Genomic DNA, 23,170 nt, shown 5'->3' with positions numbered 1-23,170 from the left:
CGGTTCATATGTGAGAGTGTTTGTATGTTCTAGCAGCCCTGATGGGAGAGAACGTCAGGTTAGACAATAAAATTAGCGAGTATGGTGTGGTGTATCCCAAGAACTCACCACTAGCCTGTGCGAATGATCAGCCCTCATATATTCGTATCCCTTGGTGGTCTTTCCCTTATGTGAATTATTCTGAAGCAAATTCCAGTCATAGTTTGTAAGTATTCAGCAGATGCTCATCATGTAGCCACAATCCCCACATCTGAAGTTACTCAGAGAACTCTCCTCCAGATGGGCTAAACTACCATGTGAACAGGGTCCAGGCCAACTGCTTTCTGTGTTCTAAGACTGCTTTTTTTTTTTTTTTTTTTTTTTGGTATTCTGATTTGTCATTTAAAACACTTACAATCAGGAGACTCAAATGTGGAAAGAAACATTTCACTCTGGGAAATTCTCTCTCTCTCTTTCTGGCTGCTCCCCAGACTTCCTCCTGTCTATTAAGTGTCCACCCTTTTATCTGATAATTACCCCTTTACATTAAATATAAATGAGAATTTATTCACATTCCTTAGAAATAAATTCCAGTATATGATGTCACTTTCTCCACCTTTCCCATATGAATTCATCCAAAAAACCCTTCTAGTGCAATGCACACACGGCTGTTCAATGTGTTAGTAGAAACTCTCATGCTCACATCTGGATCCCTAACTCAATGAGTACCCATCAGTAAACACTGAATTGTTTTTGCTATTACAGGGAATACCTAAATATATGGCTTTACATGGCATGTATTCATATTTTTTTGCTAGTGAATTTTGGGATAAGATCCCTAAAAACAGAACAGCTTCATCAAAATGCAAATGCATAGGCCATTTTATTCAACATTCCCTAAGTCCTCTCTCTGAAGATTCTTGTATGACTTTTATCCCTTTCTAAATCAGTCAGATTAATCTAAACATTTTTTAAAGGATACTAAAATACTGATTTGTTCAGACTGTGAATTCCTTCCCCTACTACTTTTCCTGACTGTATTGCTACAGATTATGAGAGACACAGTGTACAGGGCCTCAGATTGTACACAAAAGCATTGAGTAGATACGGCCACTCTTCTAGGAAAACCAGCTGACTTACCTCATGGACTGAATGAGCCTCTGCACTGTGATTAATGTAGAACTGATTGCTACCCTTCCTAGGAGCCCAAGACAACCATGTGTCCACTGCTTTGAACTCAGATAAGACCAGAGTTTGAACTCTGGCCCAGCTAGTTGCTAACTACATCACTGTTTAAGCCCAGTTCCTGTTGAGAGGGAATTGGGAATCACCACATGGCTCGGTGAGTGCCATGCTGTCTTCTCTGACTCAGAGCATTTGGCATGCTGCCTTGGTTTGTGCACAGCACCCAGAAGGAATTCATTTTGTCGCTGCTGTGGCCACAGTGAGGAACAGTATTTCATTTAATGACAAAGGTTTCTGTTGTCAGTGAATTTTCAGTCATTCCTTTCTATGCTGTTTGACCTGTGTCCCCAAGACAACCTTACTTTATCAAGCCCAGCAGCCCTGGCTCATTGACTGCACTTTTAGTTCAATGCCACCATTAGTCAAAACTCAGTGAGCAGTATGAACTAGAAAGACCAGTGATTCTTCCAGGAAAGTCAAATCTGTAAATAAACTAGAGTTGAAAGAAAGATTTTAGAAGGAGAAACCTTAAATATTTTCATTGCCTGAGACAGTCAGGCAGAACAGAGAGGTGGAAAGTTAAGGGGGAAAGGCCTAACAACACTGCCTGTAAGGAGACAAGGCCATGGGGTGGGGTAGAGCACACAAATACAAGATAGAGTGAGCCGTGACAAAGTGGTTCAAATGGAGTCAGGTGGGATGAGGAAGCAAAGGAGCCTATGTTGGGCAGCTCTTAATTTCCCCTAAGAGGAAGGGATTGGCTACCCAAAGACTTGACCTCAAACTTTTCAGAGTTCCAATAGCAGGGGTGGGTGGATGGGATTGAGGAACGGCTCTGAGGGCTCATGTCTACCTAGCAAGCTGACTTTTTCCTTTATGTTTGCTGGTCTGTTTGTTTATTAGTTAATGTTTTAAAGTAAGCATCAGTGGTACAGTTCTGCCTGTGTGCTTATCTGAATGTATATGGGGATTAGTGGCTATATGCAAAAAGTGTCTATTGCAAACAGGGTCACCTTGTACCGTGTCCTTGCCAAAGCTCTTTTCTGATTGAGTAGCGAGAAGTCTCTTAGCGTTATAAAGCATGATTTAAATGGTTAACATCTATCCTGAAGGCCTGTCTTTGCTATTAGCTTTAGCCCAAGTTTTCCGTGAATGAGTACTATCAGCAGGTAAAGGTGGAATTGCTTTATGCCCAAATCTCTAAGTCTAAAATGAAATGCGCTAGGATTGCTGAGACCTGTCTTTCTTTTACAACAACAGAATTGGACAAATTATTACCATCCGTGCAAAAGTGACCAGAGCATTCAGCACAAGCATGGAGGTGAGCGGCACCCTTTCCTTAGGGTCACCTGCTAGAGGGCACGCCTTCACTTGGTGCTGGACAATTGTCTGTATTCTGTCAATCATGTTTTAAGTAAACACTGATTGGCCAGGCAGGAAATATAGGCGGGAAAACCAGACAGGAAGTAGAAATGATGTAATGAGAACAGGAGAATTCTGGGAAGGAGGAAGTTGATTCCTCCCATTCCTGCCCAGACCACCGAAGTTGCAGGGTGTGATCTGCCCCACTGAAAAAAGGTACTGAGCCACATGGCTAACATAGATCAGAAAAATTGGTTAATCAAGATGTGAGAGTTAGCCAGTGAGAGGCTAGAGCTAATGGGCCAATCAGCTTTATAATTTATGGAGACCTATGTGTGATTTTCTTTGGGGCTAAACAGTTGTGGGGAGCTGGGCAGGGTAAAAACCCAAACAAGCAGGCCTGGCCCTTCATGTTACATTCACTGCTTTCAGAACACAAAGGGGGACACCTAGAAAGGATCCTGAATTTCAGAAAGCCTTAAATCTGTGTCAGACGCACAATAGGTGAATGCTAAGGAACTGATGTCCCCCACTCAGTACTGCCACTCACATTCACGGTGACACCAGATGCCACAGAAGGATACACACAAAGTGAACATGCAAGAGGGAAGGGTATCTTTGGGTTTTGCAAACTATGGATTCTAGTTCTTACTTCTTCTTACAATACTGTGTGTCTGCATCTCCTTACATGCATGTCCCCTGCAATGCCAGCTAGCCAATAAAGCTAACAGAGGCAACTGGGGCCTCTTGAAGGGAGCAGTCTTCTGTGGACTCTGTGGAAGTCTCGGGCTTGGGGAGGTCTACCTAGGGAGAACTCAAAGATTCCTAGCAGTGTGGGAGGTCCGGAGGTGTTCACCTGACAGCTCCCTAGTGTGAGGCGTTTTCCTCCGAAGTTATTCTGGTCTGACTCATGACCAGACTCATGGCGTGCATGCACAGTTTGGTACCAACCCTACGTCTAGACCTACGGAGACCACAAGCACATTCCCAGAATTCTCTCTTTATGTATGTATCTCTTTTCTGGTACCCAACAAATCCCAGATCCTTGATCTTTTTGATCTCTGCTTCTTCAGATCAGATGAGGTGGGTTTCCCTTCCCTATTGTCACCTTCAAGATGAGAGGTAATATTATGTTCCTTTCATTTGCTTTCCTGTCCTGGGGCATCATCGCCTCTTGTCACCTGTTTCCCCTTATGTAGAAATAGTTGCTTCCTATCCCTTATCTAGTTTTATTTTTCTTTACATAAGAGTGTAATTCCAGTCTTACCTACTGTTCCCTAACCTAATGAACTCCCCATGCCATGGCTCTGACACACTGGTCCATTATACACCTCAATCAACTGTCCTGGTAGCTGATAGTGTCTGAACTTTAACACTCCAGAATTATAGCTAGACTCTTCTTGTTTGATGTTTTATTTTTCTTCTTCTTTGTGTATTTCTCTAATGTGAACATCCACGTGGGTGAGGGCTTTTTTGTAGAGGTGAAGAATAATTGGTTCATGTTGGATTCATTACCATCCAGTTAACTTGAGATTTACCATGCAAATACAAATTTCTGTTTCAAATTAAGGGACTGAAAGTGAGTCATGGATTATTGATTATTTTTGTACACTGTGTTCCTGGTGAGGATGTAGAAATACATGCACTTTATCATTCATTACTCTGTGCTGAACTGAGATGCCCCAGCTTGCCCATTATCCTCAGAAGACAGTGCTACTTACCTGGGCGAGATATGAGGAGAGTGTTTTTAGTCCAAATCCAAAGACTGCAAAGCCAGCTTCAGGCTCTTCATGTGGAGGGAGAGCCACCCACTGTAGACTCCTTACAGAATGCCTCAGTCACTCGCTGACTGCCCCAGAAAAACCAAACCAAGGAAACCGAGCCACAGCTAACACAGCAGTTCTGCCCCCATTATCATGGGGTATAAAATGTAATGGCTAATGGTTAAAAATAGTACTAGTTCCTCTCTCTGGCAGGCTGCCTTGTTCTTGAGAGAACATTCACTTATAATATGATTTTAAAATGCTTATTATAGCAAGACAAACTATGATTGGAATAGAACTTCAAATGCAATGTGATAAATTTATAATGTATGTAAACATTAATGTGTACCTCATTTATACATTTATAAAACATACATGCAATATTACATATAAGGGTGTACGCATTATGTAATATTATATTGTATATAACATGTGTAACTAGAAGAAAATGAACCTAAAAGTTAATAAGTATTTCCCCTGGGTGATGAGTCTGTTATAACTTAGCCTAGATAGCTAGAGCCCACGTATTTTTCCATGGCAAGTGTATGTGTCCCCACATACAGAAGAGTTCCATTTGTCATAGTTTAGAGATCATCATTGAAATGATAGTGTCACTTAAAGATAAATTAAAATGCTGATGTCATTTAAAAACTGGAAGGCCGGATTGGAGAAGTGTGTAGCTGTATCTTTCATGCCTCAGTTGAATCTGTTATCTGGATGACTGATGGTTTGCTTTTCTGTCCTTCAGATCAGTATCAAGGTCATAGTACAGGACAAGTTCACTGGCGCCGAGAAGCTCCTCTGTGTGGCTTTCTCTACCTTTGTTGCTAAACCAGTCGGAAAAGAAAAGGTAAATTTTCCATGTGAACAGGTACCCTTCTTGTAAGCCAGCACACAGGAATAACTGCGTTAGAATTGGTTTCTTCTTACTATAAGATTCACTTCTTCTGCCGGGCAGTGGTGATGCATGCCAATAATCCCAGCACTCGGGAGGCAGGGGCAGGCAGATCTCTGTGAGTTCGAGGACAGCCTGGTCTACAAGAACTAGTTCCAGGACAGGCTCCAACCAAAGCTATACAGAGAAACCCTGTCTCAAAAAACCAGAGAGAGAGAGAGAGAGAGAGAGAGAGAGAGAGAGAGAGGACTCACTTCCTCAAGGTTTTCATTCATTGATATTTATTGCTATTATTCTATGGTGACATCATAGAACAGAATAGGAAGATCTTTTGAGAGGAATGCCTTAAAGAAAATGTACCAAATTTATGAAAGAGGAAAAATGGTTTTTTAAATTATCTGGAAGTCATATCTACTTCTTAAAAATATTGTTTACTGGGTTAGTTCTTTTTTTGGTTTTGGAGTTCAAAATTAAGTCAAACATTTTTTTTTAATCAGGAAAAATTTGGAAAGTAATTGAAAGTCATGGTCCAATCATTTTTTTAGACCTTCAGGAAAGTATCAAAGCTGCTGAGTAAGGAGAGTTTAAAAATAAACTTCAGGGCATCTGAGCTGAAACATCCTTGAAAGAAGAACTGTGTCTTTGTATGTTGCTCAGCTCCCTCCCAACTAGAGCCCAGATCTACCTCAATGTGGGATGCCCAAATTTCCTCCTTGTTGCTTCTACTTAGAGCTAGGATACCTAGGGGAAATCAACGCATGTGAAAATGCAATAATTCAAATTATAATCTAAGTATTTCATTGCGGAATGATCAAAGGCTAGGCAAACATAGCTTCTCCTAATCACTTGCCAATGACAAGGTCTACTGCTCACTCCTCTTCCTTGCCTGAGATTTTCCCCCACAGTGCCTCCAATGCCAACATAGCTTGGACAAAGCCATGCTTCCCCAGCAGCCAGCAAAGGTGGCCACTGAAACCCCCATAACAAACCTAGCCCAGTAGCACAGCTGGGCTAGATCATCACCATGCATGGCTGGCAGGTGACCCACAGACTTTTGACACCTGCAGTACTTTCTGTAACAGACGTCATATTAAATGTGCAGCAGGCAAATTCCCATTGCCGAAGGGTGCTGCTTTCCCAACTCAGTGCACAGCTGCTAATTATATTATCTAGAAAACAAAGACGTAGCTTCCTTGGATATAAGTTGGGCCTAGCAAGTCATTGACAAAGCATTAGAGAATCCTTGCGTTCATAAAAATCTAAGCCGTGAGAGAGATCCTGCCAACCTTTGGTCTCTTCTTGATTCTCTCGAAAGCTTTTAGACTTTTTCCAATGAGAATGTTATGGGGGTTGGTACAGAGTTCCCACGCTTGACAGAAAATGACCAGAGGATACATCAGCATCCTTTGCTCTATGTGGAAGCATCCGTACACAGAGGCCATCTTTCCCCCCTCTGGCCTCATACTTCTCATTCTGGATTCAGTAACAAGTAGAGTAGGCACATCTAAGTCCCATCTCTACAGAGACGAGAACTGGCTTCCAAGAGCCATTCTGGGAAGCCAGCTACCTTATGGTGCTCCAACAACCGGCTACTTCTTAAACTGTGAAGCACCTTTCCTTGATCAGCTGGTACCTTCCAGTTGGTACCTTCTTATTTGGTACCCCCTCATGTGGAGAGGCATGAAAGGCTGTGGCTTGGGTTGAACCACAAGAAATACCAGGATCTCTGTCCAAAGTGATTTCATCCCAGGATAAAACTATCAATGATTAACAAGGTTTGGTTCAACCGTTGCACAGGCCAAGTATTTAGAAAGGCCCACAAGACTAGACTGTGGAAGGAAAGAAGCATAGGAAGGAAGGAGCAGGGACTTTCAGAGGGCTTCACCTTCCAGGCAGCACTTGCTCTCAAGTTTATTTTCAAACACACAGATGTACTTCATGTAACAGGAATCATCGTAATGGATTCAAGGGTCTTCTCTTCAGAGGAGCTGAGGTGCAAATGTCCTTAGGTTACCTAAGGTTAGATTTAGCTGATCATGCAGCCAAACAGTGACATTGCGAAGAGTCACTGTCGATCTGCACATCGCTGTTATATGAGACCGGCAACTCTGGGAGTCTTGGACTTTAAACAGTGAATGACGAGTCACGAGATTTTTTTCACCCTTATCTGGGTAAAGGGTCAGGTTCAGACCAAAGGGATCCTGGAGCTGCCTAGACCTATCACACACAGAACCAGGACAGGGGCGCCTGTCGGGGAGCTGGAGCCTGGACGCTGCCTCCCAGGTTTCTGGAGTGCAGCTGAAGATTCCACTGACATCCTGATCCTTTCTGTCTACTAGGCACTGTTTTGACCATGTGATGAAATTTCCAAATTAGGAATATCTCTTGGTTCAAGATAGTTCCATCTAGGATGCCTTTATTACCTCCCCTTAATGTCTCAATTTTGTAAAGAGATAGGAACAATATCAATAAAAATCCAGGGGAATTAATAGTACCACACCTTAATTTGTTGATTTCATATTTATAGAATGTATTTTTATTGAAAATAGATTCATCTCTCATACAATACGTTCTGACCACAGTTTTCCCACCCCCCACTCCTCCGAGCTCCCCACACCTGCCCTATACTCTGTGTCCACTTCCCCTCCATTTCCTCCTCAGAAAAGAGCAGGCCTCCAAGAGACAACAGCCAAACAGGACAAAACACGGTACAATACGACAAGGCAAAAGCTCTCCTAGATTCTATCATTCCATAGAAATTTTATAAAATGAGGAAAATAAACAAAGGTGTCTTTCAAATGAGAACTAACAAAGCCTGGTTTGATCTTTTAAAAGAAGAAATCTGAGGAAGACTTTTCAGCAGCATGTTTCACGGAAACACCCATAAATTCTCTCCTTACTTGAGCATACGGTTTGTCTTCCGCTATGGCAAAACTCGCACTGGGCACCTGCCCTTGAAGGAAGCAGCAAATGACACTCCAAAGATAAACTTTCTTCCTGCAGGTCCATTTAAAACCTGTCCCGCTTCAAACGGAGCAAGAGCAGGTAGAATACACTCTGGCTGCCGAGAGAAGGAAAGTCCGCCTGCAGCACGAGAGCACCTTCAACAGCATCATGAAGGAGAGCTGCCGGTTGGATGGTGAGTCCGCCTACGCGCAGGAACTGCGTCATGACGCACAGGGCAGCTTGGGTGATGCCAGATCCGTTTTGTGACAGACCTAGGCAGTAGAGAGGAAAAGGACTGGGCATTCAGACTATGCGTGGAGATCTAGGCTTCTAGGCTGGAATTCCTCTGGAGGAGGAAGTGAGACACAGGAGTCTTGGTGATTGTTAGCGAGCAAGCCTTTAGTAGCATGGGTGAAGTAGGGGTGGTGGGCAGGGCACACTGATAGGAAACTTCACAGGTCACTAAGCTCTTTCTCATCCAGGGCTTCATATGAGCCATGTATCCTCTCAACACAGAAGGAAACTCCAAGCAGGAAGATGCCTGCCGGAAGACTCCTGTGATGAGAACGGAAGGGAAAGAGTTAATTATATTCCCTAGTGACTTCTACTCTGACGCTTGACCTCAGCAGTTTCCCGAGCTCTTTAGCTCTTTGCTGTCGTAGTTCCCCTCCCAACTCTTCTGTCTTTCTCTTTGACTCCATCTCCGAATTCCCAAGAGAGAACATAGCGTGGAAGAGGAGATGAAGCAAGCCAGTCCAGGTGGCTGGAGAAGCCAGAAGAAGTTCCAACTCCCTGACCTGGAAGAAGGGAGAGGAAAAAGAGAAAGGGCAGAAGAGGACAGGAATAGGTGAGAACAGGATGAGAAGGACCAGAACAAGGAAGGCAGGCAAAAGCCAGAGTTGAGAAGAGGAGGTAGAGTGTCAGACACACGGAAGCCTCGTGCTGGACAGGGGGCATTATTAGGGTTGCAGGACAACCCTACAGAAGCCCACTGGGTAGGAGAGATTTTCCAAGACTTCTGCCTTGAGAAGAAGTTCAAGGTTCTAGTTCATTCTTCAGGGCCCTCAAGGTCAGTGGCATTGTTTTCCAGGAGAGAAAAACTTGGTCATGACTCAAGGCTGATTGGGATGGTTGGTGTGGACATTATTGAAGTAGCAGTCGGCTTTCAGAAGAAAGGGCATGCATGCTGATGCTGTACTTTCCAGTTCCTGAATATCGGTGGGGCAATAATATCACTTACGGAAGCAGAGACTTCATCTTTAAATATACCAGGCTTAGAAGAATCTCTTTCTTTGAAAAGATGGTCTTGGTTCCAAGGTGCATTTTTTCCTAAGGACTGAAGTAGTTAAACCCTGAGAATATTCTTAGGGCAGATTAGAAAACCATTACTAAAAAAAAAAAAAAAAAACAAAGGAAAACAGGCAATCAACCCATGTCCACCTTGTCTTCTTGCCACCAAAACTCCAGGAAGGACATGAGATGACAAAGACCCTCCCATCTGCTTCAGTCTTAACTCAGGGAAATGCCAGTGGTTAATATGGCTCTTAATGAGGCTGTGCAGTCCCCCTGCCTTCAATGGCCTTCCTATCCACATAATCCTTCAAAAAAATGCCTCTCTCCTTATTGCAGTTCCATCACCTGGGTTTCTAAAGGGAATGTACACAAGGTTCTTTGGTAATTTCAGAAGGGATATCTGATGTCTGTGCGCATTTATTCCGGACCTTGCAAGAATTTGCTTTACCCTCTTCAGTCATTGCTTTGACATCCGTGGCTCATTCATCATTTTCCAGTTTTAACTTGAGAACTCTAGAGCAAGAGGTCTAGTGAGGAAAAATGCATCTCTGGGCTGAGCGAGGGGCTGGACAGATGGTCTGGTACTTACTGCAGAAATGGAATGTGTGATTGTAGATGAGATTATGTACTGCCTTATAAATGTCTGGCTCCTTCCTTCTCAGTATCAAGACAGAAAGAACACATCAACTACTTAGTCCCATCTAGTACAGATGTATTACACGCCTATCATGTGCAAGGAACATGCTTGCCATAAGAGGCAAAAAGATGAATAATTCAAGGTCTTTGCACTTGATAGCTCAACCCTAGTGTTGTGTGCTTGAATAGTTCCAGAATAATGTAGACAGTGATTAAAGAAGTGCAGACTCCAGGTCTGTGGGCCTTGGGGAGGACCCTTAGGGGGTCCAGTAAGACCGACTGAAGGAGAAGATGAGTTAAACAAAATTTCATTGCTGTTTAGTTTCGTTGCTGTTTAATTTTCCTTGGAGGCTGATCAGAGCAGATCCATATGTTTGCTTCAATTTGGAATTGCAGATTTTGAAAAAGTTTTTCTCACTATTTGATTTAATCTATCTTAACACAGATTATCATATATTCTTTTCAATAAAGCAACTTTTCATCTATCGCTATCATATCAATCTGATCTTCATATGGGAAATATTACTAGCTTCCATGTCACCAATGATACCATGGAACTTAGAGGCAGTTTTCTTAAAGAAAGAACAATGGGCAGTGATAGCACATGTGGTCTGTCCACTCCCTGTCCCTTAGGTCTCAGAGAGGCTGGTTTTGATTAGAAAACATATTCTAAAAGAAGGTAGACAGGCCATCACCAGTGGACGGAGGCAGTGGTTCTCAACCTGTGGGTCACAACCCCCAGCGTCAATTGACCTTTTCACAGGGGTTGTACATCAGATTTTTATATTATGATTCATAACAGTATCAAAATTACAGCTATGAGGTAGCAACAAAAGTAATTTTATGGGTGGGGGGGTCATCAAAACCTGAGGAACTGTATTAAAGAGTCACTCATTAGGAAGGCTGAGAACCACTGAACTAAGGGATCTATATTGTCAGACTGATTAAGTGGTCTTTGCCCTTTGAGATGCTACATGGTAGAAATGAGTATTGATAGAATATTGAGAAAGTTGATTCCAGACTCTATGTTTTCACAAGCAAAGCAGAAAATAGGAGATTAAGTTTGTAAAGGATGGTTGAAATGTGTTATTGTACCACTGGATCACTAGGGAAAGGGGATTAGAGTTTGAGCTGTTTCAGTCGTAATTTGTCAGTAGAAAATGAGATCGTCAGAGCATTGTCCTGGTTGAACCTCTCCGGGTGTGCAGAATGAAAACAAGGGCTAGAAGAAAGCAACCTGAATTCAGGTCAAAGTTCCTGATCAAATATAGAGGACAAATGTGAAATCAAGCAAGCGAAACGGTGAAATAACAGCTGCAGAGCGTCCAACAGACAACAGCAGAACTTGATCACTTGGCTCACAGAACGAGGTCTGTTTACAGTTAGCTCTAGTGAGGGCTGCGATCTGGAAATGTTCTCTGCACCCAAGGAAGATCTTAAGTTATGTACAAGGAGACACACTTCCACACAAAAGGTACTTATCCTGAGTCCACGTTGGCATGCATGCCATGGCTGATGCCTGTATGTGTTTAACCTGACCAAGGAGTGATTTCCCAGTGGTCTGTGTGTGCTGCCCATGTCTTCATAGACGTGAGTGACCTTTTTTTTTTCTTAGCTTCCCCTCAGAAAAGATGAAACTACCTAATTATGGGTGTTTTTTTTTAAACAACATCTGTCAGATTCTAAGATCTATTAATTTTTATTTTGTAATTGGTTCATAATCATTTAAAAATAGATAGGGGACATGTGCAGGATAAGGGATTTACAAAGTGAGAAGGCATACAGTTAAAAGACATAAATCTTTCTTCCGTCTGTGCTACACGTTCATCCACATGTTCTGGTAAGAGAAGAATTAAACGCTGAGACTGTTATTTTATAATATAGTTTATAGATAGTTTCTAATACCAAGTTAATATTTTTTTCTGCACAAAAATATGTCATTTGGGCAAGCGATAGTAAACTGAAAATATCTCAATCAGCACTAACTCATCATGTTTTTAGAATCTCATCTAATAAGATCAGATTTGCAATCAGAGAGCAGAGTACGGTGGCGTGCACCTGAATCCCAGATGCTCTCGAGGCTGAGGCAAAGCGACTGCTTGAACTCGGGAGTTCCTAGCCGGCCTGCACAGCACAACAAGATCCCATTCCAGAAAAACAGTTAGAAAATTAAAAATAAATAAAAGTTAGAAGGGGTTAAGATTTTACATGTCTTTAAAAAAAATCATCCAGAAAACAAAGCCAGTTTTGTTTACAGCAATGTGGTAGACTTGATGTCTGGGGGAAATCTACAGTTTGTTTGCAAATCTGTCTCAGCAGTCAGAAAGGAAGAGAAAGCAGCGATGTTGACAATGACTTGAGAACACCTAAGAAGCAGAGAGAGGCTGTGCTCAACCTGGCAGGCACTGGTTCTGGGAACTGCAGGTACCCAAAGCCATGGGGGAAGAGTCAGGCACTTGTCTTAGGTGGAGGGGTGAACCAGGAAATCATGGGGAGCTGCAGTTCCCCACAGGGACTCTCCATGGAGAATTTCTCCATTAGAAATTCTCCCCTTCTTTCTGGAGGGGGTGCCTTTCTCTCTTGGCTTTAGCTTTGGTTGGCATAGGGGAAGCGTTGCCTTTGAACATCCAGTTCCAAGTTTATCTTCATGCAGAGTTGGCACCCGATATCCACCAGTAGCCTGTGTGGAAGCAGATCATGTAACCTCTGGTGCGCTGTGAACTGTATTCTAGGCCCCCTGTTTTCAGCAACAGCATATAAATATGTACTGTGGAGAAGGACCTAGCCCAGATTCAGGGATTTCCACAATTTCCAGGCAAGACATAGAATAGACTAAGACTATTTACAAAGTTTAAGAGCAGCCTAGGCTACAGAGCTGAGACTCCATCTCAAAATAAAGAAACTTCACCCTCCCCACACACACATATATGTATGATATATAAATGTTATGTGTGAGTGTGTGTGCACGTGTGTGTCTGTGTGTGTGTGTGTATATATATATATATGTTATATGTGTGTGTGTGTGTGTGTGTGGTGAGAACCTAACACTCATTTAACTGAAGTTGCAAAGATGGGGTCGAAGCAAATGGTAGAGACACACATTTAATTAAGAGATGACAAGAATATTTAACATACATATGAAAAAATGTTGATCTCATTAGTACTCAATGAAATGCAAATTATAACCAACATGAGATACCATTTCACACCCACTAGGTTGGAAAACTTGCATGTTGCTAGTACTGTTTAATCAAAAGAGGGAAGAATGAGACATAGTCTAAACAGCAGATAGTTTGGTGTGTGAGGCAGTACGACCCAACTCTCTTAGTTAGGGTTTTAATGCAGTCAAGAGACACCATGACCATGGCAACTCCTATAAAGAAAACATTCAATTGGGTTGGCTCACTTACAGTTTCAGAAGTTCAGTCCTTTATCACCATGATGGGGAACATGGCGGCATGCAGTCAAATGTGGTGCCAGAGGAATGGCTGAGAGTCCTACATCTTGCAAGCAACAACAGGAAGTTGACTCAGACACTGTGCAGTATCCTGAGCTCAGGAAACCTCAAAGCCTGTCCATACAGTGACACACTTCCTCCAACAAGGTCATACCCACTCCAACAAAGCCACACCTCCTAGTAGTGCCACTCCCCATGAGATTATGGGGGCCAATTACACCCAAACTACCACACTAACCATAGCATTTCCTTAAAGAATTCTACTGAGAGGAGGGACCATAACGTGGAATGAATCAGCAAAGAAGTTCCTTTATTCATTCTGCAAATCTTTATGAGTGCTGGTATTGCGGAGAAGAGCCTGGCTAATCGTTACACACACACACAATGTCTTATTTGTGTATGTGCATATGTGTATGCAGCCGTGCACATAAATGTGCGCACATGCATGTGGAGGCAGGTGAATAGCAGTGTTTACTCAATCACTCTCTTCCTCATTTTTATTGAGACAGGGTCTCTTGCTGAGCCTGAAGCTCGCCAGTTCCAGGTTCAGCTAGACTAGCCTCAGGAGCCCCTCTGACTCCATCTCCCTAATCCTGGGGTTATAGGGTCACACCACAGCACCTGGCTTGAAAATGTGAGCTCTAGGGGATCCAACTCAGGTCCTCCAGTTTGTGCAGCCTGCGCTGTGCTGAATGAGCCGTGTCCCAGCCCTAGTTACCTGGAGCTTCTGTAGAAAGAAGGTATTGCTATGTGGGAGAGCACATGGATGAGCCAAGACAGAATAGGAGGTAAGTGGGCTTGGCTTGGTAGGAGGTGGGGTGGGGTGCAGCAGGATGAGTGGAGAGGCCCTGGGTTTGAAGACAGTTTCTCCACAGTAGCTGATAAAAGACCAATGTGCATGTGCATCACAGCGACGGAGGGGACCTGGCTGGGGAGTTTGATAGTCACACAGGCTAGACCAGGGCAGAGAGGGCCTGTGGGTCACAGGAGGGATCTGAGAGTTCGCCTAGAACAGTGGGAGCTCTTTCCACATTCTCAGCAAAGGGCTGAAACGATCAACAGAAAGAAGGAGAAGATAGAAGAAATAGATTATCATCTAGTTAGGATGATCTTCATTGGGAAGTGGTGTTAAAGGTGCTCTGGTCTACTAGAAGAAATGGCTCCTGGAACAGCCTGTTTCCTATGAGTGACAGTTGGGTTTATACGAACACACTGCCTGCTGAGCTCTGCTACCCCAGCTCAGTCCCTGGGATGTAGGTCCCTGCTCCCCCCAGCAGCACGTGAATTACCGGATGATGCCTGCAGCAAGGCTGAATGTGTATTTCTGCTTTGCACCCAGAGCAAATGCTTTCTCCATTGGTGAGAAGTGGAAAGTGTTGTTACCTGCCTGTAAATGAAACAACCGAGTCCTAAGAAGCAGGGAACACAGGGAAGTGGGGGGTGATGTGTGGGTCTTTTCTCCTGTGATGGTGCATAGGAGATTGTAAGTCACACAAGACATGGGGAGAGGCAGTGATACAAGCATCTTTTCTCCTGTGGCCGTGCATAGGGGACCACATTCCCATGCTGCAGGTAATGAGACTTCATGTAGTTTCAGTGGCCCCTCCGACCCCATATTCTCTTATTTTAGTGAAATATTGAGTGTTAATTGACACAGGATAGATGGTCTATATTTAAAGCCCGTAACTTGAGTGTGTGCATAGGTATACAACAGTAAAACTACCCTTACCATCAAAAGACTGGCATATTGTCATCAAAATGTCTACCTTTCTGTACCCCTTTCCACCACAGAAAGTTCCAGTTTAAATGGAACCATTATTTTATTCAGAATTCTGGTGTATTTGCTTGACAAGTGGGGAACCTCTCCCCACCCCTGGTGTGTGTGTGTGTGTGTGTGTGTGTGTGTGTGTGTGTGTGTGGTTTTTTGAGACTGGGTTTCTCTGTGTAGTTGTGGCTGTCCTGGAATTTGCTTTGTAGACCAGGCTGACCTCGAACTCACAGAGATCTGCCTCCCAGACACTGGGACTGACACCAAGCCCAAACAGGCTGCCTGTTTCTTTAAGGGCCCTCCTGGTCTGTCATCAACCCAGAACCCAGAACAGCAGGAGCAGCTGCTTTTCAGAGGAAGACCACGGAAGGCCACTCTTAAGAGCCCCCTCACAGAGGTTTTAAGGATGATGTTATTTTTCTGAAAAGGAGTTGTGCTTGCTTCAGGGAAGGGAAAGTCCAGGGAAGGCTGGACTTTCCATGGCTGTTCCCACTGTCTGTGCTCTCACCTCGCAGATCCCGTTTGCAACAATGAAGAAGGAACAGCCACCACCATGGGCACCTCCGTTCAGAGCATCGAGCTTGTCCTCCCACCCCATGCAAACCATCATGGAAACACGTTTGGTGGACAGATTATGGCATGGATGGAGACAGTTGCAACCATCTCTGCAAGGTTCTCAGGGCTGGCTGGGGATAAGGGCACAGGGAACATGGTGTGAAGTGGTTTTCCTTTTTATAAGTTATGGGAAACTGTGAAATGTGTGTTTTGTAGCCTTCCTTGCTCTGCGCACCAATCCAGGCAATTTTTTCTATGAAGGGATTTTGGCTTTTAATCTCTGGATAAACTCAGTGACTGGGGAACCTGAGAAACAGTGTGGTCAGGATAGGCTGGCAGTTGTCAGCCCATTGTGTCCTACCCCAATCCATAATCACAGTGTCCTGGGGCCTTTGTCAGGAGCTGTCAGGATGAACACGACGCTCAGATGACAACTTTTGTTGAGGACAGACCAATGCCAAAAAACCACCATCCTCCTGAAATACACCCACCCTGCTCCCCCAAATGTCTGAGGCTGTGTTTCGATCTCTTTACCCATAGCCCTCTTGAGTAGTCTACTTAGGAAACAGGTTGCTTGCTTGTCTAGTGCAGCCATCCAAATGACTCAATTGTTTGAGACTGCGTGGAGGGTGTTCATCTGCTGTTTTCTCTCCCCTTTGTCTGCTCAGCCGTCTGTGTTATGGGCATCCCTTTCTGAAGTCTGTGGATATGTTCAAATTCCGGGGACCATCCACGGTTGGGGACCGCCTTGTCTTCAATGCCATAGTTAACAACACGTTTCAGAACAGGTAAAGTGTGCTCCTGGTGCCAATTCAGAGCCAAGCACAAACGGTGCTCTCCTTTCAGCTGTGAGATGAGGGTAGGAGCTGCCCCACATCACCATCCAATTATTTTTAGACTCACTCAGTATGGACACATCCTTAAGTGTTCTGTTCTGCCCATGGATGGATTGTTCTGTCCCTTGGGGTGCTGGGAAATCCAGCTGACCCAGGATTGTTCCAATTGGTAACTGCCATCCTAACATAGTTGTTAGTTCTTCCTTTCGGCATCTGTCCTGGGCTGGTTGTTTATGGCAGTGAGTCCAGACTGCACCCCGGTTAGTTTTGGTATTCTCGGTTGCAAAGAAAAGGGGCTCCATGTAGGTTTTTCTTCTGTTTTAGATGTAAAACAGAAAAGAGGGTATCTTTGTATCTCTGTTTTCTGCCTAACTTCAACCTTTCGTGCTTTTAAACCATAGAAGTGTTGTTTTTAAGGAAGAAAATGTGTTTTGAGCACAATTAACTCAACTGTCTCCATTAGCTAAATGTGTCAATGGGTGTGTGTCCCTGTAGGAAGGGAAAATGGAAGCTGAGTCAAACACTCCCACAAGACCCTCACAGTGGCTTTGGGCAGCTCTACAGATTTGCTAACATCACAGGAGAAAGACTGGACCCTTGTCCTCTTGTTGCTTGGTGGGAGGGGTGGCTGACCATGCCATGGTCCTCCTTGTCCACCGCCCTGCATTCCCCTTGCAGCGTGGAGGTTGGAGTGCGTGTTGAGGCCTTTGACTGTCAGGAGTGGGCCTAAGGCCGAGGCCGCCACATCAACAGTGCTTTCCTCATTTACAATGCTGTTGATGATCAGGAGGAAATCATCACCTTCCCCAGAATCCAACCCATATCAAAGGTCAGTGGTCACCCTGCGAGCTTCACTGACCTGTGAGCACAGAGCTCCATGCATCTCCAAGAGGTTTGCTTTCTTCTCTGCCTAACTAAGTACAGTGGGCTATTTCCTCTTCTCCACCCATCACTCTGGCAGTCAGATGCTGCTGTGTAGCAGGTGTCTCTCTGCATCCTCTTTCTGAATCTGCTCTTGTGTCTAGGGCGTCCTGTTCTTGATGCTGAGCCATGTTCTTGGGAAACCTGTCGTTCTGAACCGGGAATCAACTTAGTGCTAATGCTCACCTCTTCTAAAAGCTCCAGAGTGAAATCTGTATGAGTTTATTAGCAGAAATTTAAAACTCTCCACCTTGAAAAAGAAACGAAAACAGCTGTCCAAGTTGCTGAGAGGCTCAGACCCCATGAGGAAGCATCACAGAGACACAGAGTCCCAGTCAGCCTAGGGGAAGGATACCCAGGGACCGCAGTGCCGACGTATTAGAAACTGACTGGTTGTGCTCTTTCTTAAAGGATGATCTGCGGCGTTATCAGGGAGCTATCGCAAGAAGGAGAATTCGCCTAGGCAGGTAAAGAACATAAAAGTGCGAGGACTTCATGGGCTTCTCTCCCTCTGATGAGCCTATGCCTGAGCTCTGTTCCCACAGAATGGGAAAGAAAGGGGCCTAATGGTTTCTTAAAAGTTAAAAATGACTCAATCTGGAAATGGTTTTTCCTGATTCTCCTACCAAAGGACTTGTTATTAAACAGCCGACTTCAAATCAAGAAATTATCATGGGTCCTGTATTAAAGCAGAGAGAAGAAAGTTGTTACTTAACCCCTTAATTTTTTTTTTCAGGAAATATGTTATTTCCCACAAAAAAGAAGCTCCACCCAGCACTCAATGGGATATAAGCAAAAAGGTAACAGTGTGGCACTTTGGAATGCTTCATGTAAACAGCACACCATCCCAAAAGCAGAAACCTCCTTCCCCAACAGGTCCAGGTTGTATCTACACAGGTGGGGTGAGAGGGTGAACTGTGTAACCCTCCGTTTCTAACGATGTCAAGCAAGTCATCAACCCCTGGTTGTCCCGCTGTCAGGCATGACTCCATGGACAGTTGGCGTGGGATGTTCCAAGCTGGTGTCTTGCCCTGGTTTGCAACGAATGACATGCTTATGAACCTTTATAGAGCAAGGATTGATTGTGGCTGGGAGCTGGTTAAGTGCACTGGAGGCTCTCTTCCAGAGGGCCTGGGTTTAATTCCCACAGCCACACAGAGGATCGCAACCGTTTGTAAATCCAGTTCCAGGAGAGTTGATGTCCTCTTCCAGCCTCCACAGGCACTGAGACACATGAGACATACATGCAGGCAAAATATCCATATACATAAAATAAAAATAAACATTTTTTAAAAGAAGATTTTGTTATGTAAACATTTTGACAATGAAATCTTTACTTAGCACACACGTTGTTAGAAGTCCTACTGAAGCGTGTCTGCCTGGGCTCAGGATACCAACTAGAAGCATACACAATTGATGAGCATATACTTACCTTGTCTGGACTTTGAGATAGAAGTTATATATTAGCAATACACAGCTCAGTTATGCTCAAGTTTGATTCAATCTATAACTCTTCAACACTGAAACAGAAAATGACTGACTCCAAGCCTATATATTGAACATGCAGTTTTAAATTTTTGTACATTTTAGGAATCCCTAAGCCATGCCAATGTGGAGGCTCTCAAAAACCTGGCATCCAGAAGCGGCTGGGAGGTCACCAGCACCTCGGAGAAGGTAAGTGCCGTTGTTCATGCTGCTCCTGCCATAGCAAACTAAAGCTAGTGTGGTGGTCATGATGCCAAGGCCTATGAGCTGCTCCATTCAAGGGCAGTAGTTTCTAAGAGGCTTCCTGCTGGGCCTTCCGGCTGGATAACTTTGAGCACTGACGTCTGTCCCCCACACTCCTACCTCCAGCAAGCCTGGCTTCTCACACCCCACCTCTTATGTCTCTGTCATTCCTGCCCATCTCCATCCACCCAAACCTGATGGTCTTGATGAGCCAGGACACACACTTCTCTGTAAGTTCACTCTTGAGTTAATGCTCTTCTCTCTCTACTAGCTCCTTTAGGACTCTAAAACTAATTTCTCTTTGAATTCTTTTCTGTCCTGTGATGCTTCGTCCGCAGTTGTTCTGAGTTGCTATTTAAACCTTACATTGGAATTTAAGTTTTTAATTACCTTTTATTCCAAACAGATAAATAAACTTTTTAAGAAGGAAGCCTTGTCTCGATTTCTTTGTATCTCTCTTAGCTTACAGTTTTGGCACACTATCAAGTTGAAATAAGTATGTATATCATTTGGGTCTTAATTTAAGGATATTGGAGGACTCTTGTAAGTCAGTGCCCACATTCCCTAGACTCTAAGCTCTAGGGGACACTGCTCAGCCACCATATTCCCAGACCATGGTAGATAGCAGTGCCTGCCAAGATGAGCAGGACAGCCAGGTTTGGGGTATGTCTGCTATGGATGGGTGTTCCCTGTCAATGACGCACTACCCTAGAAAAGAGGCAATCAAGCATTCTAACTGTCCTGGAACAGTCCACGTTTGTACCTGTTGTCCCATCCTAACTTCAGTCATGCCTCGGGATGAGAATCAAACAATCCTCTCACCTTGGAATCTAAGTAAATTTGAAGGTTACTTCCTTGTTTGTTTTCAGATCTCACTGTGACTTCTTTTGGGTGTTTCTTTGTTATATGTTTCGGTTATTTCCTTGTCCGCACAGCTGAATCCTTCCAGGGTCTTCCTTATGCCCCTTAGATCCAGCTAGGTTGCCATGCCTACTGTGCTTACGGTGATGCAGGAACAGGTTTAATAACTAAAGCATTGGTTTCTCACTATTGCTCATAAAAGGTGCCTCAGTACCTTCTTTTCTGTTCTTGATATGAAATCTGTCTCTCACCTTTTTGCTAGCTTCTGGGAGTCGCCAACAGGCTTACCCACCTCCACCCCAGCCATCTTACCCTGTAGCTGGCCTTGGATCCAGGGTCTTCCTACATTTTCCTCTCTGAGAACTTGGATCACCAGTGTGCACCATGGCCAATTTTTTATTCTTATTTTCAATGTAATTGGATTTGAAGTCTTATATTTATAATAAAATTGGACAGTACTTAAGGTTTTAATTACCATTTGATTTTCTGTATATAAACTGAGAAATAACCAAAGTAATACAAGAGGCCAGTGAGGAATCTAGAAACAGCACACATGCGCATCAAACTGCTCAAGAATAATATCAGGAAGTTCACAAACAGGTGAGATATCATAGCGTTTAACCCACAGGGACCAGGTCTAAGTTAGACAAACAGGTAAGATATCATAGTGTTTAACCCACAGGGGCCAGGTCTAAGTTAGACAAGTTAAGGTACAGACAGACACAACAGCAACAACAACAAAAGAGCCCCCAAAAGTGTGGTTCTCATCTCTTGCAGGTAGCTTTATGAGTTAAGACAAAGAGAGCTTTCTAGGCAGTGCTTAGCTCTAGTTGACTCCTCCAAAAAAGAAATTACTATGAGGGGCCTGACCTGATAGGTGTAGATATTTTAAGGAGTTTCTGAAGCCTGAGAAAGCACTAAAAAAAAAGGTGAAAACAAAAAGGGCATAGTTTGCCTAAAAGTCTTCTCTAAGAAAATGTCCTTGTGTAGGAAGCTGATCAGAGCTAATCCTGTCTCAAAAGAGCTGAGCGAGACAAATAAGACCCAGAGTGCCCTGCCCATCCCCAGCCCTTGCCTTCTGTAGGTGCTTCCACTAACTAGGCCTCTATAGAAGAGTTTCTTCTTGGCGGTAGTGGCACACACCTTCTGTCCCAGCACTTGGGAGGCAGAGGCAGGCAGATCTCTGTGAGTTCGAGGTCGGCCTGGTCTACAGAGTGAGTTCTAGGAAGGCCACGGCTGTTACACTGTGAAACCCTATCTCAAAAAAGCAGTTTCCTCTTCCTGTCTATAATGTAACCTCAAGAATATATTTATTGATACAAAAAGTCTAAAATGTTTATTATTATAGTACTGATTGGCATCTAAAAAGTTCCAAGCAGAGCACTGTTATCATGAGAACAGTTTCACTGATGGAATCTGAGCCCACTTGCTCCAATGAGTCTGGATCTACTCATGTTTAGATTCATTTCAGAGAATAAACTGTCCAGTCCTCCCAAACACTGGAGTTGGTTATGAATCATGTCTACTTCCATCCCCATCGTCAAAGGGAAGTCGTTTTCTTAGATAACTGTTCTTGGAGAATCTCTCCTTGAAACCAAAGCAGGCTGGATTGGCTTCGGTCCCACTGCTGCATAAGACACCGCCACCCAGGCAACTCATAGAAGAAAATGTGTTATCGGACCTAAGTTCCAAAGGGTGAGAGTCCACAGTGGGCGCTAGGAACAGCAGAGAGTTCACATCTCAACCTCTGCAGGAGGCAGAGAGAGCACACTGGAAACGACATGGGCTTTTAAAACCGTAAGCCCACCCCTAGTGGTGACACACCTTCTCCAATAAGTCCACACCTCCTGATCCTTCCCAAATGGCCACCAACTGGAGACCAGGGTTTCAAATGCCAGAGACTTATGTGGTGCATCTCATTCAAAGCTCCACGGTGCCTTTTCTCTGACAAATTTAAAGAGCCAAAATGGACCACTGCCCTTTTTTTTTTTTTTTTTTTTGTCTGATTTTGCATCCATAACATTGGTTCAGGTAGCAGAATAATAAGGAGGACTTACGGCTACTTTTACCTTCTTAGGGAAAGAATAGATGTCATTCACTCATCTTCCATGGATACATCAGTGAGCCCTGTCTGTGAAGGTAGAATTTAATTGTGCCTACTCCTTCTGGTTCAAGGATAAAATGTGTCTGCTCTCTGGAAAACTGCTGGGTTAATTTCCTGAGGCTTTCACAACTGAGGACCACTCACTGGGCCATGTGAACCATAGGAATCTCTGGTGTCTCTCTTCTGAAGGGGGCTATTCTGAGATCAAGCACATGAAGGCTGGTGGTTTGTGAGGAAGGAGTGTTAGCTCCTTGCTTCTCACCTGGCGAAAGACTTTGCTGGTCAGCCTTACTGAGCCTTGGTTTGCAAGGCCAGTCCCTGCCTTCATCTCCACACAGTGTCCTCTCTGTGTGCCTATCTGTGTCCAGCCTCCCTTCTCCATAAAGACATCAGTCGTATTGGGCCTACCTTCCTGCAAAATGACTTCATTTTAAGTGAATCATATTGGCAAAGACCCCGCTTCCATATAAAGTCGCATTGCAAGATACAAGAGGTTAGGGCTCTACCATAGGAGTGTGGACAGCAGGGGACCGTGAGTCGACTCTAAGCAAGTGTTTAGCCCCACACCTCTGTTCATGACAACCCCAAAGCAAGCATGCAACTCCACTGATTCTGCAGTGCGCCAGCACCCAGGCCTAGAGACGCCTGGTGACCAACCGGCACCCAGGCCTAGAGACGCCTGGTCATCAAGCTTTTCTGTGGATTTTCATCAGCGGACTCCTTTTGGCTCTGTACTGATGGCAGCCATGCGGGACCCCACCCGGTTTTCTTTGTATCTGGCGAGCGCTCACAGTCTAAGCCAGACTTTGCTTTGCAGGCTGGAATTAGAGATAGCCATGGCCGGAAAGGGATGTGTTTTTACCTGAGCAAGTAATCACTTG

The 23,170-nt window shown here is 44.1% G+C and overlaps 1 protein-coding gene across 1 annotated transcript in view; it reads left to right on the top strand.

Annotated features, from left to right (window-relative positions):
• The window catches only part of Acot12 (acyl-CoA thioesterase 12), a 36,157-nt gene that overhangs the window by 7,878 nt on the left and 5,109 nt on the right, over positions 1 to 23,170 (top strand). Inside the window, 9 exon segments of the mRNA XM_050153772.1 lie at positions 2,425 to 2,485; positions 5,038 to 5,139; positions 8,188 to 8,323; positions 15,800 to 15,956; positions 16,508 to 16,627; positions 17,354 to 17,504; positions 18,008 to 18,063; positions 18,333 to 18,396; positions 19,187 to 19,270. Of these exon segments, the coding sequence (XP_050009729.1) occupies positions 2,425 to 2,485; positions 5,038 to 5,139; positions 8,188 to 8,323; positions 15,800 to 15,956; positions 16,508 to 16,627; positions 17,354 to 17,504; positions 18,008 to 18,063; positions 18,333 to 18,396; positions 19,187 to 19,270 (931 nt within the window).

This window comes from Alexandromys fortis, unplaced genomic scaffold, assembly GCF_014885135.2.
Source record: "Alexandromys fortis isolate MF-2015 unplaced genomic scaffold, M_Fortis_MF-2015_v1.1 scaffold_79, whole genome shotgun sequence".
Lineage (NCBI taxonomy): Eukaryota > Metazoa > Chordata > Mammalia > Rodentia > Cricetidae > Alexandromys > Alexandromys fortis.
Note: the sequence above shows the minus strand (reverse complement) of the source record. Positions and strands in the feature narration are given on the sequence as shown.